At 34.5% G+C, this 18,423-nt stretch overlaps 1 protein-coding gene across 1 annotated transcript in view; it reads right to left on the bottom strand.

Annotated features, from left to right (window-relative positions):
* Positions 1-18,423, bottom strand: part of NBEAL1 (neurobeachin-like 1) — a 173,940-nt gene that overhangs the window by 109,136 nt on the left and 46,381 nt on the right. Inside the window, exons 10-14 of the mRNA XM_008574031.1 lie at positions 6,940-7,023; positions 4,951-5,049; positions 4,281-4,861; positions 1,420-1,552; positions 675-794 (exon numbers count right to left, since the gene is read on the bottom strand). Of these exons, the coding sequence (XP_008572253.1) occupies positions 675-794; positions 1,420-1,552; positions 4,281-4,861; positions 4,951-5,049; positions 6,940-7,023 (1,017 nt within the window). The remainder of the gene's footprint in view (positions 1-674; positions 795-1,419; positions 1,553-4,280; positions 4,862-4,950; positions 5,050-6,939; positions 7,024-18,423) is intronic.

Below are 18,423 nucleotides of genomic sequence, written 5' to 3' on the forward strand. Positions count from 1 at the left end.
CCGTTGCCGGACACGGAAAAAAAAAAAAAAAAAAAAAAAAAAAAAAAAAAAAAAAAATCTATAAACAGAAATTTACACATCAGAATAATGTTAATTACAGGTAATCCTAAAATGACCATGAAAAGCAATGAGAAATTACTCGAATATTAGGACTTCAGAAATAACCTACTTGATTCCATTATTTTCAGGAAAAGCCCTCTCAAAATTACCCCAAAATTCTCAAAGAACTTTTACACCTCAGTAAATAAATTCTACCTCATACCTAACTACAATGTGAGGATTTTAAGTTTCTTCATTATTATTTCAAATTTAATAGAGATGGAAAAGGGTCCATCATAATATTCTAAGTATTTCATATACTTGTTGAGCTTTATTAAACGATACTTTGGTCTGCTTTATTGATTTCTTTGGCTTTCCTATTATAAGTCTTCTTTTCCAAGACTTTAATAACATTTGTTTCTTCCTTGAGTTTTCTTTTTCACACACTGTCTGACTTCATCTAATAATGACAGACTAACAGAACTGAATATTAACTTACTGTGTCTTAGTATATAAAAAGCACTTTAAAATTTTGAGGCACATATTTAGAGTAAATAGAACTTTCCACATTAACTGAAAATTTTCAACAGTTCTCAATCAATTGGGCCTGTAAAGAGTAGATTAGATATGCTTACTTCATTCATGGCAGGAAATCTGAGAGGGGCAGAGACCTTCTGTTGTCCATTGTCATAGATACAGACAAGGCTCTGACCAAAGGGCCTTTTTCCAGGCATGTGAACAATGGTTATGTTGTGCTGATGAAGTAAAACATACATTAAAAGGCTAAAATTACATTGTCTTTGGAATGACAAATCTTTTCAGAGTATTACTCTATAACTAGTTTATCAAGAGTAGAATATTAAGATTAAGCATAAATGCTGATTAAAATGATGTTCTCAAAGTAACAAACTTTTCTGTAGTATTACAAAAGCACTGAAGCCTATTCTAAAAAACTTACACAAATCAACACAGTATCTCTTCTGCATTTTCCAAGGCTATGAGCATTCTTTAGAATCAATTCTTCTAACAAGAAGCATTTTATATTTTAGAAAAGCAATAGAAATGCATTGTTTTTAATGACCTATCATTTCATTTGAAATTGAAATTCAAAATCAAACTTGCTTCTAGAAAGCCTTAAAAGAAATCATAACATTTCATTTTTATTTCTTAGCAGAAAAATAATTACTGCTGAATTTATGATGACAATGGTAAACAGTATTAACCTCCTTACAGATGAACTTCAATATGAACAGAGAGCTTTAAAGTGAAAATTAACTGATTCTCAAAAAGCATATGAAAACTGCTCATGTACATACACCAAACTGTGTGTTCTTTAATGGAAAGAACCAAGAATTTAAATGTGATGCCATAAGGCCTTACCCAAAGGGAATCACAGAAACTGTGGTCAGGAAGCATAACCGTTGCATATTCTCTTTTTGTGCACACTGCCACAACCAACATACCTGAATGGGTAATAAAAGCTTCAAAACCCATTCCACTTCCTGTAAAAAAGCTAACAAAAATATATATTATCAGAACCTTTGAAGTAATTTGTGCAACTTCATCATCACTGAAGCATACAAAACCATAAAGCCATCACGAATATCTTTACCAACAACGCCTATGGCTTAAATTTTATTACCACAAATCAGTCCAACCTTGTTTCAAGGACACTTTTTAAAACCTCTTGGGCATAAGAGTTTAAAAAATGATAAAAGACAGACTTATAAGTGGAATTCCATTAGGAAACTATAGTAAAACTATAAATTCTCAATGGGATAATACATTCAAAATGCTAACAGAAAAAAACTGCTAGCCAAGAATACCGTACTTAGTAAGGCTATCCTTCAGAAATGAGGGAAAAATAGTGTTGCCAGACAAACAAAAACTGTGGGATTTCACCACCACATGACCAGCCCTGCAAGAAATCCTCAAGGAAACCGAAAAATGATAATCACTCATCTTACCAGCTATAGTTCTGTTCAAACTTTTTTTTTTTTTCATAAGACAATCTGGGTAGGTGCTGTGTTTCTAGGAATTTATTCATTTCATCTAGATGATCTAATTTGTTGACCAACAATTATTCATAGTATTCTCTTACAACCCTTTTGATTTCTGTACTGGTTGTAATGACCCCTCTTTCACTTCTGATTTTAGTTGTTTGAGTCTTTTTTTTTCTTAGCCTATCTAGCTAAAGGTTTGTCAATTTTGTGGATCCGTAAAAGTACCAACTTTTGGTTTCACTCATTTTTTTCTATTTCTTTTATCTATGCTCTAATTTATATTATTTACTCCTGTTGCTAGGTCTGGGCTTAGTTTGCTCTTCACTTTCTAATTTCCTAAGGTGCAAAGGTGATTGCTGATCTGAGATCTTCCTTTTTTAATGTATGCATTTACATTAAATAAAACTCCCTTTTAGAAAAAAAATTATAAAAAAAAATTTTTTTAGTCTTCTTTTGGAGGTATATCTGGAGCTTAAACATGCCTAGTCATTTTTAGTGCAGTTTTTCATCCTGCTTTATTGCTTAATATTTCATCTTAAAAATTTGTGTTAAATACTCTACAAAATTATGATTTTAATAACTGCATTATATTACATTTTATGGAGGTCCATAATTTAGCCATTCTTATATTGTTGGACATTCAATGTATTCCCAATTTTTTACCTTTATAAAACTGCCTTCCACATTTAAAAAATATATATTTTCTTTGATTATTTGCTTACAGTTTCAATAAGTTAGATAATTGGTTGAAAGTGTATGAACATTTTAGACTTTTTTTTGTGAATCCAATCTGCTCTTGAAAAAAGTTTTACCAATTTATAGTTATACTAGAAGATTCTGACATTGTTTCTCTCAAAGCACCAGTATTATACAGTATCGTATTTTTTCAGTTTGAGAAATAAAAAATGTCATTTCTCTGTTTTAATTTCCATTTCTATGAACATCTTAGAATAGTCACTTGTGTTTCTTTCAGGTGTATGATTTGTCTACTCATGCCCTTTACCAAATTTCTGTTAAGATTTTTCTAATTCATTTTTAAGAGTTTTTTATGCATTAAGGATGTTAATCTTTGAAATCTGTTCCTTATCAATTGACTTTAAATTCAATCTGTGATGTTTTCCTTCGTTTGGATGTTGAGAAAATAATTTTCTATCTAAACATTAAATAAAAAAATTTTTTAAAAACCATAATTTTTTTTGTCAAAGGACACAAAGAATGATTGCGTATTGTAATGATGAATAAGCTAACTATACTGATCTAACTACCACACATTTACACAATTATTGAAACAATTATTGAAAATCAACACTGTACCCACATGTATGTATAATAAAATATATATATATATTTTCAAATCTTCAACATTCTTCCAAATGAGATTCAGAAAGCACAAATAAGGGTCTTAAAAATCACACGGTATATTAAAAATTATTAGCTACTGAAGTCTGGACATATATACACATAAGTTTCTGGCACTTCACATAAGCATATGGCACCTCCAATGGAACACAGAGATCATCATTCACTTTCTTTTTTTTTTTTTCCTTTTTGTCTTTTGTCGTGTCCGGCAACGGATCACAACCCTCAGTGTCGCACCCGTACCGGACCGGAACCGGCAACGGGATCACAACCCTCAGTGCTGCACCCGCACCTCGCTCAGCCAGTGAGCGGGAACCGGTCTGTATGTGGGATCCGAACCCTCCGCGGGAGCGCCGCCACGCCCCCAAGCGGTGCACTGTAGCAGTGCGCCACCGGGCCGGCCCTCATCATTCATTTTCAAGTTTATTATTCCTTTTCTTCCCACTTCCACGCTACTCTTAAGAAGGAACCTTATTTACAAACTAGCCTCAGAACTTAACCAGCAAAATATTTGAGATATACAATTATTATTATGAAAGCAATAAAACACTTATAATTAAACTGTGTGCAGTCTAAGGACGAAGAGGCTTCAGATAAATTGTTGTACATTTAAAAACTAGGGCCGGCTGGTAGCTCAGTTGGTTAGAGTGCCACCTTGTAAACTAGGTTGAGGGTTTGGGTCTCCTTATGGGCGGGCTGCTAAAAAAACTCCACAAAATTATCAGAGGCCATTTAGGATTTAGCAGTCCTTTCTTGGACTGATGGCCAAAAAATAAAAAAATAAAAATTAGATGCTTGAAAAGGCTTTTTCCTGTTTAAAAATCATAGCATATATTGTTATAACAGTATTCATTTATATTCCATAACTTATACCAGTACCTGTACAGCTGTTTTCTTTTTCCTCCTTTGTTAGCAACGTCAAGAGTCAACTGATCCTGATCTAAGCAAAACCAAGCACTAAAAGAAAAAGCAGACCCCGGCCATTTCTGTATGGGAGGCACAGAAATTCCTGCCATACTATGTGACAAATCAAAATATTGCAATGCACTCTCTAGACTTAATTTTCGAGCCATTGTCAGGATTGCTCGAGTCACAGGAGTGGTATAAGGGTGAATATACTCAGATTCATCTACTCTAAGCAATCTTAGCAGTCGACGGATTTCTTCTGAGCTCACCGACTGACTACCCAAGGAACCATGGATTGCAATCAAGTTTTCAGCACAAGTTCGATGGAGGGAAGAATGGGAATGAAGGGTATCAATTATTCTAATTCCCATGTCTGCATTGACACAAGTAGTTCGACTCTGCCTATTAATACAACAAATTCTTTTCAGCCAATCAGAGGTGAAGATTTGCAGGTCATGGGATTCTAGCTGTGGAAGCCACTGGATAAGCAGCAAGAGAGGCTGGACATTACTAATGCCCAAAATCCCAACCGAAGTGTGGTCACCCTCTACAGCCTAGAAAGCAAAATAAAAGGTAAAAAGTTAGTTACTATTTTTGAAATGAATATAATGGATCTTTTTTTTAATACAGATTGAAATCTCACCATATTCATAAGTTCTTTAAGTAGTTCCAGTGGTGGCTGACCCAGGGATTTTAATACTTCAAACATATGTGTATAACCAATTCTTTCTTTAAATACTTCCTAGGGGAAGGAAAAACAATATATCAAAGTACATTTTCAAAGAATGAATTTGTTGGACTATTAAAAGTATTGAATAATGCCCACTTAAGCTAATTAACTTGATATTAAACAAAGAAAAAATTATGAATTGAATGTTTTTTAAAATCACGTAGCTTCACCTTAAAGTAGATTCCATATGCCTTCTGGAATAATAAAGTTACAATAATCTATCAAAATGCAAAATACATAAAATTAGCAATGTGTATTACAGAATTATTATATTATTTGCAGATTAAGGCATATTGCACTTCCTTTACTTTTTTCACTTGACTTGTAACAAGCAGAATATTAGGTGAAACCAAAACAAAAATAGAGAAAAAATGAGGAGGCTTTGAGGGTAAGAAGAGTCAGACATCAGTCTCAAAGGACGAGATTTAAAAGTCCTGGCAATTTTTTAGTAGTGGCCAGGAGAAAACTGAGTACAAAGAGTTTTCTCTCTGCTCTTTATATCTAAATGGTCTGAATTATCTGGAGCATCAAGCTCATTTTAGGAAGTTCTAAGTCACAGGCAAGTTTTGAACCAACAGGCACCCAACGCCATAAAGTAAAATATAAAGACAACCAAAAAAACCTAGAACAAAGTAAATTGGTCCATTAAAGTACGCAGAAATATATACACTCATTATAAAATCGAAATATTTAAACAAAACCAGTAAAATTGGTCATCTCTGGAGAGGGGAAATAGTTGACTGTGGGCCAAGGACAGGAAGGATATCTTTTTTCAAAAGATATATTTGTTATATAACCTTTTGAATTTTAAACCATGCAAGGTACTACATGGTTAAAAAATAATCTCTTAAAAAGACTAAACACATTTTTAGGTTTGAATTTCACCATATAGTACCGGCAACCTGTTATACTCATAAACCAATTACCCAGACCTTAAAGTGATTTCCTCCTCAACGAAATTATTATTAAATGGAGATTAAAGTCTAATTAGAGAGTGTAAAAGCCTGTTAGATAGGAACCGAACACTGACTTATAGCAACACTTCTAGGGCAAAAGTTAAGAGGCTCTTACACAAACCAATGGAAACTAAGGAATACACCTAAAGCATGGTGTAGGGAACAGGGAGTAATTAATTCATTTCTTGTACCAAAAAGATGAGGCAGGAAGTATATTATGGATGGCAGATAAGAACGTAAGGTGGTAATAATAGTAATAGCCACTGACATTTATTGTGCAGTTAAAATGTGCCTGGCACTAATCTTACCACTTTACACAGTTGATCTCACTAATCCTTACAACTATTCAATGAGGTAACTATCAGCATATACAGTAACTACCAGCGTAACTGGACAGAAAGACCCATCAGTGGTAGTGAATGAGAAGAGACAGAAAACCCTGAGGGTTAGTGGCTATAAACAAAGCACAATTCCCAGGGCTACACAACCTGGAAAAACAAGTCCTAAATTTATAAGGCTGTTCATCTTTGAAAAAGTTCATATTCTAGGCAGTCATAAACTAAGTAGAATGATTATTTTATTAATAAAGAAAAACTATGATATAAAACTTAACTATTTAAACTCACTAATCACTGAATCACTTAAAATAATCATTTCAACACCAGTGTGCTATTTTTCTTTCTTTAATCAACATCGTAAATCTGTATTAGTTTGAAGTTCAGCTCTTAATGCCTTTAAAATCCTAAAGCAGTGTCCATAGGTGTTGGTCTTTAAAATGATTGGTAAAATTATTCTATACTTAGATGAGAAATTGTGTGAATTATTTCATTTCAGGTGTTAAGCCATATATACCTATTATATATTTTCATATATCACTTTGGGATTTATATAGTGAAAACTGGTACATCTAAGACAACATTTAAAAGCATGGGGATATGAGCTTCACCTTAGCAGCTGGAGATTTGTTCATCACTGCTGTCAAAGCCTGAATGGTTGACACAGCCAAACAATCCAATTGCCCCTGAAACACCTACCAGAGAAAAAAAACAAAGCAAGAACTTAACAAATGTGCTTAAGATTTTTATTTAGTTAGGAAACCTTTGTTCTGAAAACCTGAAAAAATAATTACTTAACATGCATTACATTCCTCTTCCAATGAAATGGATTTCTGAAACCCTATAACCTGCAAGAAAAGTTACCCACTTTTAACAGAAAATAGCCATGTGCCAAGAAGGATAAGGCAACATTCAGTCATTACATCAAAATGTTTTGAGAAGAAAACACCAAGCTTAATACATGCTTTCTGTAAATAATGGACAATCTCAAGAGGAAGGGAGAAAGGTCTATCATTGGAAATTCTATTATGTTTTAATTTCCCTTCAAAAATATATTTAAATTTTTGAGGCTTAAATTCCATTAGCATGTATAATAGCATAGCTAAAATAATCTTATTTACTTAGTTTCCAAACCCTGTGTTTAAACTAAAATGGTATGGGGGCCAGCCCGGTGGCGCACTGGATAAGTGCGCCGCTTGGGAAGCGCGGCGGCGCTCCCACCCGAGGGTTCGGAACCCACATACAGACCGGTTCCCGCTCACTGGCTGAGTGAGGCGTGGGAGCAACACCGAGGGTTGTGATCCCGTTGCTGGTCCCCGGTCTGGTACGGGGGCAACACTGAGGGTTGCGATCCGTTGCCGGACACGGAAAAAGACAAAAAAAAAAAAAAAACTAAAATGGTATGTGCATACACACCAATTATCATTATACTTGTAAACAATAAGGTGTATCTATTTTTACAGAAAATGCAAAACTTGAGACAGACACAGCAAATGAAATATGTATTTATAAGCACTGTCATGTTTTTGAGAAGCAACCTTTAATGCCAAAAGTTTTAAGAAAAAATAAAAACTAGCTCCATTTTGTCTATGACTGTTTATGCTTCATCATAAAGAAGAGATGTGTTAAATTTAAAGGCAGTGCATTTATAGCAAAACCCAAAAACTAATGTCAACAATGTTAAAAAACTGAACATGACTTGTTATATCAGGCTTAGTCAATCATGAAAGCATAGAGAGAGGACCAGGAAGTAGTAGAATCAAACAATCCTGAAAAATCTGCTTTCAGGAATATATCACTACGATAAGAAGCTAGTCACTCCACAAATAGGATTTTCCTCTCCTTCCCAGCAAAACAGATATGAATACAAAGGGAACTGCTTATATCTTTGTAATAAACTAAATTCTACCACTTTTATGCAAGTTATTTAATCTAGGGTACCAGTTTTTGTTGATATTGTTTGTTAAACATTACATAGAATAAACATATTACATATGTAATAAACATATTAAAATATGCATTAAACATTCTGCATACAGCAGAATTTCATACAAATAAGATCTGTCCTAGACTTTAACCAAAAGAAGTAGGCCAAAAAAGCCTCACTTCACCTACAATTTGGAATTGTAACATAAACCTATAAGAGACTATTATAATTGTTTTTTTTTGTTTGTTTGTTTGTTTGTTTTCCTTTTTGTCTTTTTTCGTGACCGGCAACGGATCGCAATCCTCAGTGTCACGCCCGTACCGGGCCGGGACCGGCAACGGAATCGCAACCCTCGGTGTTGCGCCTGCACCTCGCTCAGCCAGTGAGCGGCCGGTCTGTATGTGGGATCCGAACCCTCGGCGAGAGCGCCGCCGCGCTCCCAAGCGGCGCACTGTAGCAGTGCGCCACCGGGACGGCCCTATAATTGTTTGATGAATCTACATAAGTAGGCCTTAAGAGGACTAATTTTTATAGAGATCTAAAACAGTTCTCTGTAAATTTGTATTTCACATCCAGAATAGAAAATAATAGATTACAATGTCTCTTTTTATACCACAGCTCTATTTATAAACCTGGCCATTAAGATAATGTTATAAAAGATGTCATATAAATTCTCTCACAAGCATTTTAAGAAATAAAAATAACAAAGCAATTTTTATAGATTTTTTTTAACCAAATTACCCTGTGAAAAGCATTATAAATTACATATTCTTGCTTTATTATATGCATATAGAGTTCAATTTTTAGAATAGAAAAAGTTATGTGTTATGCTAAATTAACACTCAAAGAGTTCAGCATCTTCTTCCCTTCCTCCAAGATTCAGGTTGTCCATTGAATTATAATCATTTCTTGTCAATAAAGAAGCAAAGAATCAAGATATTAACAATGACCATACATATTCACAAAGCCCTAAGGTTCCAATACATCACAGTGCTTAGAAAAGGAAGCCCCCAAAATATGAAGTCATCACCAGGTGGACAGCATTGATATTGGGATCCCATTCCTGTACTTTGTATCTACTCAAACTGAAAATAATACATATACAAAGATGGAATTCTATTGATTATTTATATCAACCACCAAGATACTTATCTCTTAGATGAAGGCAAATTTTTTTTTTTTTTTTTTGTCTTTTTGTCTTTTTTCCGTGTCCGGCAACGGATCGCAACCCTCAGTGTTGCCCCCGTACCGGACCGGGGACCGGCAACGGGATCGCAAGCCTCGGTGTTGCTCCCGCGCCTCGCTCAGCCAGTGAGCGGGAGCCGGTCCGCATGTGGGATCCGAACCCTCGAGCGGGAGCGCCGCCGCGCTTCCCAAGCGGCACACTATCCAGTGTGCCACCGGGCCGGCCCCAAGGCAAATTTTTTAATTTTAATTTTTTAATGATATTTCAAAATAGTTAATGAATATTAGAATTAGATGATATTTATGTATTTTAAGACATAAGAAAAGTACAGGAATAGCTATTCCCATTGACTGATTTTGGACATCAGCTGAAACAAGATGCAGGCTTTGTAGATACCTGGTCCTCATTCATTTCTGTCAGTAATTTGTTGGCAAGGTCTTTCTCGTTCTTGTCTGCCACTTTATTGTTAGCATTTAAAAATAGCTGTTAAAAACAGAGACAAGAATAATGGAGAAAGAACATTAAATTGTTACCTATAAGCAGCAATGAATCTTAAATGGATTTCCATGTCTCTTGAAAATAAATCCAAGAATCCACTTGTGAAGTATACCACTTTTAAAAATTGAAGATTATTTGCTTTTTGGATTACAAATTAATACTAGTTTATATACATACTGTATAATTAATTATTACATATTTCCCTCTTAGAACTCAAAGTTACTAAAATAAGAAACAAGAGCAACAATTAGGATTAGTTATAATTCCCAGATTCTTACAGAATCAGCAAAGAATGTCTCACAGAAAAGAAGGAAATCTGCTACTGAGATAGACTAAAGATACTGTAGTAAATAGTAGTAAATAATATACAGTAAAGGTTCTGTAGTCAAGTAAATTTGTGAAATGCTATTAAACTAACTTTAAAAAGGGTTCTTTCCAGAAATACTTTTCAGAGTCTCAAATATGCTAATGTGCACTTTGACAAGGAAGGTCAGTGTGCATTTCCCAAATTTATCTGAACACACATTTTAAAACATGGTATAATGGTATTCTCCAAAGTCATCAGGAGTTGAACTTAATTTATAACATTAGTTTGTATTCTGGAAAGGGAGATTGGGATTATCTCTAACATACATGGAGATTACCCTCTTCTGAATAAAATGAAGGAATCAAGTATTTTAGTTTCAGTATACAAAACTCAGTATAATAAAAGCTTTGGCCTCAGCCACAGTTTGGGTAAAGAGAAAGATAATTCAAATGAGAATGAAAGTGAGAAAAAGTTAGATTTGTAAAGGAATTTATTAAGAACATCCTAAGAAGAAAGTTCTTAGGAAGTTCTATAGTTTCAGAAATTAGAAGACAAAGGTTCAGTTATGTGCTGAAATAATGCAATATAAAATAAACTGGATAGAGGAATGGTATAATATGGTGTGTAAGAGTATATGTAAAGCTTAACACAACAATATATTAGTGTATACAAGATAGCTTTGTAAACAAAGACCTAGGTTTGAATCTTCATTCAGCTACTCATTAGCTGTCTGATTTTAAGGAAAGCTACTTAATTTCCTAATTAAGTAGCTTGTTTTCTCAAAAATGGGAAGAATAACATCTCAACAAATAGCTCTGCAGATTAAATGACACAGTCCATACTAGTTTATTAGCACAGTTCAGTATCTGGCACATAACAAGTACTTAACAGAATCTAGTATCATTATTATCAGCAAAGATTTAAAAATTAATAATAATTCATATTATCTAAGTATAGGGAAACAAATGTTTGGACAAAGCTGATGAAAGTAAAAATGAGTAAAGCCTTTCTAGAAAATAACATAGCAATCCACATGAAGAATCTTTAAAAAGTTCTTATTCTTTAAACTGGTAATTATATTCCTAAAAATCCACCCTAAGAAACAGAAAACACCAAGATTTTAGCAGAGTCCTAAAGTCAATGTAATGATTTTGAATCTCTCTCTTTCTGACTAAAGACACTTTTTTTTTCTTCTCAAATATCTTTGGACAGCTTTTTAAAAATTTTGCATTAATTCAAATAATATCCCTGAAATACAGTAAAACAAAATAACCATTAAATGTTTAAGATACATCATACCTATCATAAAAGTTAAATGTATGATTCTGTGGAATTATATTTTAAGTACTGTATAGTATGAAGAAACTCATTTTGCCAAGCCCAGAAGCCTTTACAAAAATACTTAATGAAATTAATGCATACTTAAAGTGGTTATTGAATCTCATACAGAAAGAAAGAATGGAAAGTGCAGCAGTCAGCTTAAGGTTTTCCCATTTGATTCATAAATTGTTTACCACACTTCAAGCTTTAGCTGCCAATGTTTCCGAAGAGTTTGAATGTTTAAACTGCAAAATTGTCTTGAGTCTGTATTACTGTATAAAACGCAATTTCATCCCTTATTAACAAAAAATAACAGAAAGCAATCAGAGACATCCATAGCACCATGCAATACATATGGGGACTTAAGTTTTCACAAGATTCCAAAGATTTTTATATCACAAATCTATCAACTTTCTTCATAAAATATGTTTGTATATCAATAAAACCTTTAATTCACTTATATTTAATGAAGAGAAACATTTTTTCTATTGATTAAACAGTGACCTTAAATACCAGTAATAAAACTGGGAAACTACATATTACAATGGGCTTAGGGTAAGAAAACCTGGGTAAGAAATCCTAGTTCCATTAATTATTAGTACTGACCTTGGGTTAATCATTTAATCCTTCAGGACATTTGTCCTCATCTGTATAATGAAGAAGTTGGGAAGCTTATTTTAAAGGTTCCCTCTTGTTTTAAAGACTTAATGACTCTAATGTACAGTGATGAATCTACAGTGATTCTGACAAAAATATTCCTGAAATAACAAAGACTACTGCCAGCAGGAATGGCCCAGGTCCCAAAGCCTGGTATCCTCCCCTGAAATGGGTTTCTTCTCTACCATTTCCGGCTTCAAAACAAAATGAGATAAGTGGTATCACATAATTAACTTTGTTTTGTTTTGGATGGCTGGCTGGTACAGGGATCCAAACCCTTGACCTTAATGTTAATAACACCATGTCTAACCAACTGAACTAACCGGCCAGCCCTCAGATAATTAGCTTTTAAAAAGTCGTGACTGTCAGCAAGTTTCCAGATGTAAATTATAAAAATCTTTGGCCTATACTATAGTAGAATGAACAGACTTTAGCTCACCATGATGGTTATGACAAACAGCTTTGGATTTTTAAAAATGCTGTTGTTCATAAAGATTTGTTTATTATACCTGAGTGTCATCATCTATTGAAGAAAAGCCCATGATAATAAATTTTAGTAGGAACTACATTAGACATTACTGTAAAATATCTGATTAGCAGATTCTTTACAGATGTGAGATGTTGTCTTTATCACTGAAGTTATCTTTATAATTGATAAAGCCACACTGCTTTTTTTTTTTACAACAATCAATATGTTTCATAAACGCTTCTGTTATAGTGCTTTCATCTCCCTAGGATTTCTTTCCCATGAATGATTTTTTAAAGGGAGAGAGCAAAGGCATCTTGACTATCCAGTGGAATGTGGTAGTTTCATTGACTTCATTTTTTTACTATTTACCTCATCAATATATTTTCACTATATTATGTTATTCTTTACTATATTACTATAAGGTAAGCAGTGAGGTGACATAAACACCTTCAGGGATATCCTTCCTAACAGTGTGAAAAATTCAAGGAGCTAATATCAAAATCCTTATTCTGGATTATTCTCACAGAATCAACCTTGCATTTTACAGTGGGAAGTCCATGAAAGTAATACCTCAAATAGAAGGGTAAAAGCTCTTGGAAGTTGTTACATTTACAAAGACTTTATGAGAAGCTCTCTAAAAAGTTCCCGCTACCATTGTGAAATACATGAAATATGATATAAGCAGAGATATTAATTACTATGTACTAATATGTAAAAAATAAAAAAGCAAATTGGCAGTATACATCAAGAACCTTAGTAGCATTTCTGCTATTTTTCTACTTTTCTATATTTTCCAATTAGTTAATAACTTGTTTTCATACAATGTTCCCTAATTTAAAAAAAAAGAAAAGTTTACACCTTATGATCTAGTTAATTCTACTGGAAACAATTCTATTCTAGGGCTGGCTTTTTAGCTCCATTGGTTAGAATGCAGTGCGCCACCGGGCTGGCCCCAGCTTTATCTTAAAAGACAAGATGGGGCCGGCCCGGTGGCGCACTGGATAGTGCGCCGCTTGGGAAGCGCAGCGGCGCTCCCGCCCGAGGGTTCGGATCCCGCATACAGACCGGTTCCCGCTCACTGGCTGAGTGAGGCGCGGGAGCAACGCTGAGGGTTGTGATCCCGTTGCCGGTCCCGGTCCGGTGCGGGGGCGACACTGAGGGCTGCGATCCGATGCCGGACACGGAAAAAGACAAAAAAAAAAAAAAAAAAAAAACAAGAAATGCTATTTCTCACATTATGTGGGTAATAATTACTTTTAATGTGCATTTAAAAATCAATCTATATGCTGGAAAATTAATCTTCAATATGTCTTGTTTTAAAATTATGCCCATAAATAGCTCATTCATAATATGTTCATTGCTTTGGATACAAAGGTTTTTCTGAAATTTGACTTTAAAACATTTTCCTTAAAGTGACAGAGGAAAATATTTCTAACCATTATATTTTATTCTTTTTAAAGTTAAAATAGAAAATGGAAAGAATCACTTTCAGAAAAGAGACAAAAGCAGAGATGTCAGTTAATTTATTCATCTGAACACAAGCATTTCATCTATTGTAACATCCATGACGTCCTAAAGAAAAATGTTGAAAACATTTGATTCTGCAAATGGAAGTAACGATCTTAAAAAAATGTGATATCAAATTATAACATATGACTGACCCCATGCCCTTAAGACCTATAAAGCTCAAAGTACTTCTTTTGAATTTTAGAGCTTAGAGCTTAGGTTTGTTAATGTGATCTCTTATTTTCAAATTAATCACGTTCCAATACACATCATACTAGGCAACTCAAAATTAGTCACATATTTATACTTAAAAGGAGGATAGTTTCTAATTGCAGTTTATATCATTTAACACATGATGTAGCTATTTTAATACTTTTTAAATACCTTGAGTTTTAGGTCCTGAATGTTGAGGGCTATGTAGTACAATGGTGAGGATGAAAAAGGAAGAAAAGCATTTCTGTACTCCTTTTTGGCAGAGTTATGCACTGAAGCAAAATTTCAAACTAAATACACTTTGTTTCTGTTATTTATGCTGTTCCCCCACCCTAGTGTAACCCTGCTGTTCTAGGTCCCCAATTGTAAAATTAATCAATGTAACTTTATTTATTAAGCTTCTACTGTGTGCCAAAGACCTTGTAATGGGAAAGAAGAAATTAAAGTCAGTACGCATGCCTTCAATAGTCCACTGTTTAGTATGAAATACAAAAAGTCTAAGTGTTGCCCCATGGACTTGTAAAAAATATTATGGGGGCCAAAAATATGTATCTATCTGAATCTGGCAGAACCAGAGACTATTACAGCCAAAAAAGAAAAAAAGGAAAGAAAGTCCAAATATTTCAAGTAGCTATAAAAGCATCAAGGAGACAAAGAACTAAGAGTAAACATGACTGTGACTGGTCGTAAGAAAGACTTAAGAGGTAGGATTGAGCCTGAGCCAGATTTCTTAGAGCCCTGTACAAGTTATGCTAAAGAGATTTGATCACTAGAGTATTTTAATGGTTTGGAGAGGACATTTTAAACAAACAATTGATATAATGACATTGATGTTTTAAAAAATGGTTTTGGATTCAGTGTGAAGGGAATAAGATTGAAAAATGAAAACACAGTTAAGAAAATATTGCAATAATCTGGCAAGAAATTAGACCCTGAAATAAAGTAGTGACACTGGGAATAAAAGGTATTTGAGAGATGATTAAAAAGCAGACCTGCAGAACTTGCTAGGATAAGCAGATGTGGAGGATGAGATAGCTGGAAAAGTCTAGATTGATTCCCAAGTTTCTCCCTTGAGAAACAAGGTAGATAATGGTGCCTCTGACTTACATTAGAATATATGGAAAGCAGTTGCAGGGATGAGACAGGAGAGGGGAGATGATAGAGTAAGGGATGATCCGTTCCATTTTAGATGTAGTAAATTTGAGATTTCTTAGACATTCAGGTGGAATTCCTCAAAACAGATCTGTACTAGAATCAAGAAATGGGATTACAGATGATATCTAAAGCCACACATATAGTTGAGACTATTCAAAGGGATAAGCAAATCAAAAAAAAAAAAAGAAAAAAAAAAGCCTAGGACCAAACAGGGAATGTCAGCATTTTAGAGAGGGGAATATGCCAGAGACTAAAAAGTGGCCACAACAGAAGATAGAAAAAAAAGATGAGTGTGGAAAACAAGATTAGTGTGTTGATATTTCAGAAATAAAATATTTTTAAATGTTTCAAGAAGGGAATGATCAACAGAAAATGCCAGCCAAGATAAAAACTAGTGTGCATTACACCTAGAAATATAACCTTGATTAAAGACAGTTTCAACGGAGGTGCAGAGGCAGAAGCCAGGTATAGACTGAAATTAAGGAACTCCATCCAAGTCAACCCTACCTTTCAAAATGCTCCAGACCCTATAACCACACATATTATCTTACTCTGTATCTACAGCAGACCTTACCACACGTAAGAATTAGGAAGAGGGCAATCTCAATTAGGTCTTACCCATTATCTAATAGTTCCATATATTTTAAGAGAACCTTTGGTTGAAAGCACAAATGAATTTTTTTTGTGTGTGTGTGTGTGTGTTTTTTCGTGACCGGCAACGGATCGCAACCCTCAGTGTTGCGCCCGGACCGGACCGGGACCGGCAACGGGATCGCAACCCTCGGTGTCACGCCCGCACCTTGCTCAGCCAGTGAGCGGCCGGTCTGTATGTGGGATCCAAACCCTAGGCGGGAGTGCCGCTGCGCTCCCAAGCAGCGCACTGTAGCAGTGCACCACCGGGCCGGCCCCACAAATGAATTTCTATTTGGAGGAAACTGTGCCAGTATGAGAAAACCAAGAGCAAAAACCAAGAAACCTGGAGAAGAAAGACTTCAGAACAAAGAGCCCAACAGAGTCAGAATTGGCTTCTGGAGTGCCTGAGTATTTTTCATTGCCTTTCTTTTTGTTTCTAGTTGATTTATATAACTGGGTGCTCTGGAGGTGGGTGTGTAAATATTTGGAATTGTTATAGCCTCTTGTTGAATTGATTCCTTTATCATTATATAATAACCTTTCTTGTCTTTTTTTACTTTCCTTGACTTCAGGTCTATTGTATCTAATGTAAATATAACTACTCCTGCTCTTTTTTGTTTTCCATTTGCATGAAATATCTATTTCCATCCCTTCACTTTTAGTCAGTGTGTGTCTTCATTCATGAAGTAAATTTTTTACAGGCAGCATGTTCTTGGTTCTTATTTTATAATCTATTGAGCCAGTCTGTGTCTTTTAATTGGGGCATTTAGTCCATTTACATTTAGAGTTATAATTAATAAATAGGGACTTGTTACTGCCATTTTGTTCTATTTATTCTGGTTGTTTTGTTAATCCTTTTTTTCTTTTTTCTGATCTTACTATCTTTCTTTGTGATTGAGTGATTCTCTCTAGCAGTATATTTTAATTTCTCACTATGTCTCTCAAAAGTTTTTGTGTTATGGTTACCATGAGGTTAAACAAAAAACTTCTTACCATTATAATAGCTTATTTTAGAATAATAACAACTTAACTTTGATATATAAGAAAAAAGAACCAAAGCCAACTCTATGCTTTGGTGTTGTTCCCCCTGCCCCTCCCAGCCCCCACTTTTTAACGTTTTATTGTTACATCTTTTAATATTGCTTATATCTTACACAGTTCTATTTGTTGTTGTCTTGTTAGGTTTGTCCTTTAGTCTTCATACTAAAGATGTAAATGGTTTATTTGCCACCCTTGCAACATAGGAATATTCTGAGTTTGTCTGTGAACTTACTTTACTAAAGAGTTGTATACCTTCAGATGTTTTCTTCCTGCTCCTCAGCATCATCTTCTTTCAGGTTGAAGAACTCCCTTTAGAATTTCCTGTAATGTGGGTCCAATGTTGGTGAATTCTCTTGGCTTTCGTTGTCTGGGAAAGACTTTATTTCTCCATCATATCTGAAGGTTAGTTTTGCTGAATAGAGAATTCTTGGTTGACAGTATTCTTCTTTCAGCATTCCGAGTATATCATCTCATTCTCTTCTGGTGTGTAGGGTTTCTACTGAGAAATCCACTGAGAGACATATTGGGACACCACTGAATATTATGTTTCTTTTGCTGTTTTCAGTATCCTTTCTTTGTCTTCGGTTTTTGATAATTTGATTATGATGTGCCTTGGGGTGTCCCTCTTTGGATTGAATTTGATTGGTGACCTCTGAGCTTCCTGTACCTGGATACTGTCATCTTTCTCCATACTCGGGCAATTTTCACCCATTATTTCCTTCACTATGCTTTCTACATCTTTTCCTTTTTCTTCTCCTTTGGGCATACCAATTGGGAGGTTATTTTGCTTGAAGGAGTTCCACATTTGCTGTATTTCTGTTCCATTTTCTCTTTTTCTTTTTGCTTCTCTGAGTTGATCATTTCACATCTTTTATCTTTGAGTTCATCAGTCTTTTCTCAGTTTGATTAATTCTGCTGTTGGAGCTTTCTATTAAGTTTTTCAGTTCAGATAATGTATTTTTTATTTCTAGAATTTTTTTTTAAATAGATTTCATTGTTTTGTCAAGTTTCTCATTCTTCTCCAGGATTGTTTACCACATATCATTTAATTTTCTATCTGTATTTTCTTGTGACTCTGTGAACATCCTTAAGAGGGTTATTCTGATTCTCTATCAGACATTTCATAAATCTGCTGTTCTTTAAGATCCATTGTTGGTGGTTTGTTTATTTCCTTTGTTGGTGG

Source organism: Galeopterus variegatus, unplaced genomic scaffold (assembly GCF_000696425.1).
Source record: "Galeopterus variegatus unplaced genomic scaffold, G_variegatus-3.0.2 Scaffold985, whole genome shotgun sequence".
NCBI classification, from domain to species: domain Eukaryota; kingdom Metazoa; phylum Chordata; class Mammalia; order Dermoptera; family Cynocephalidae; genus Galeopterus; species Galeopterus variegatus.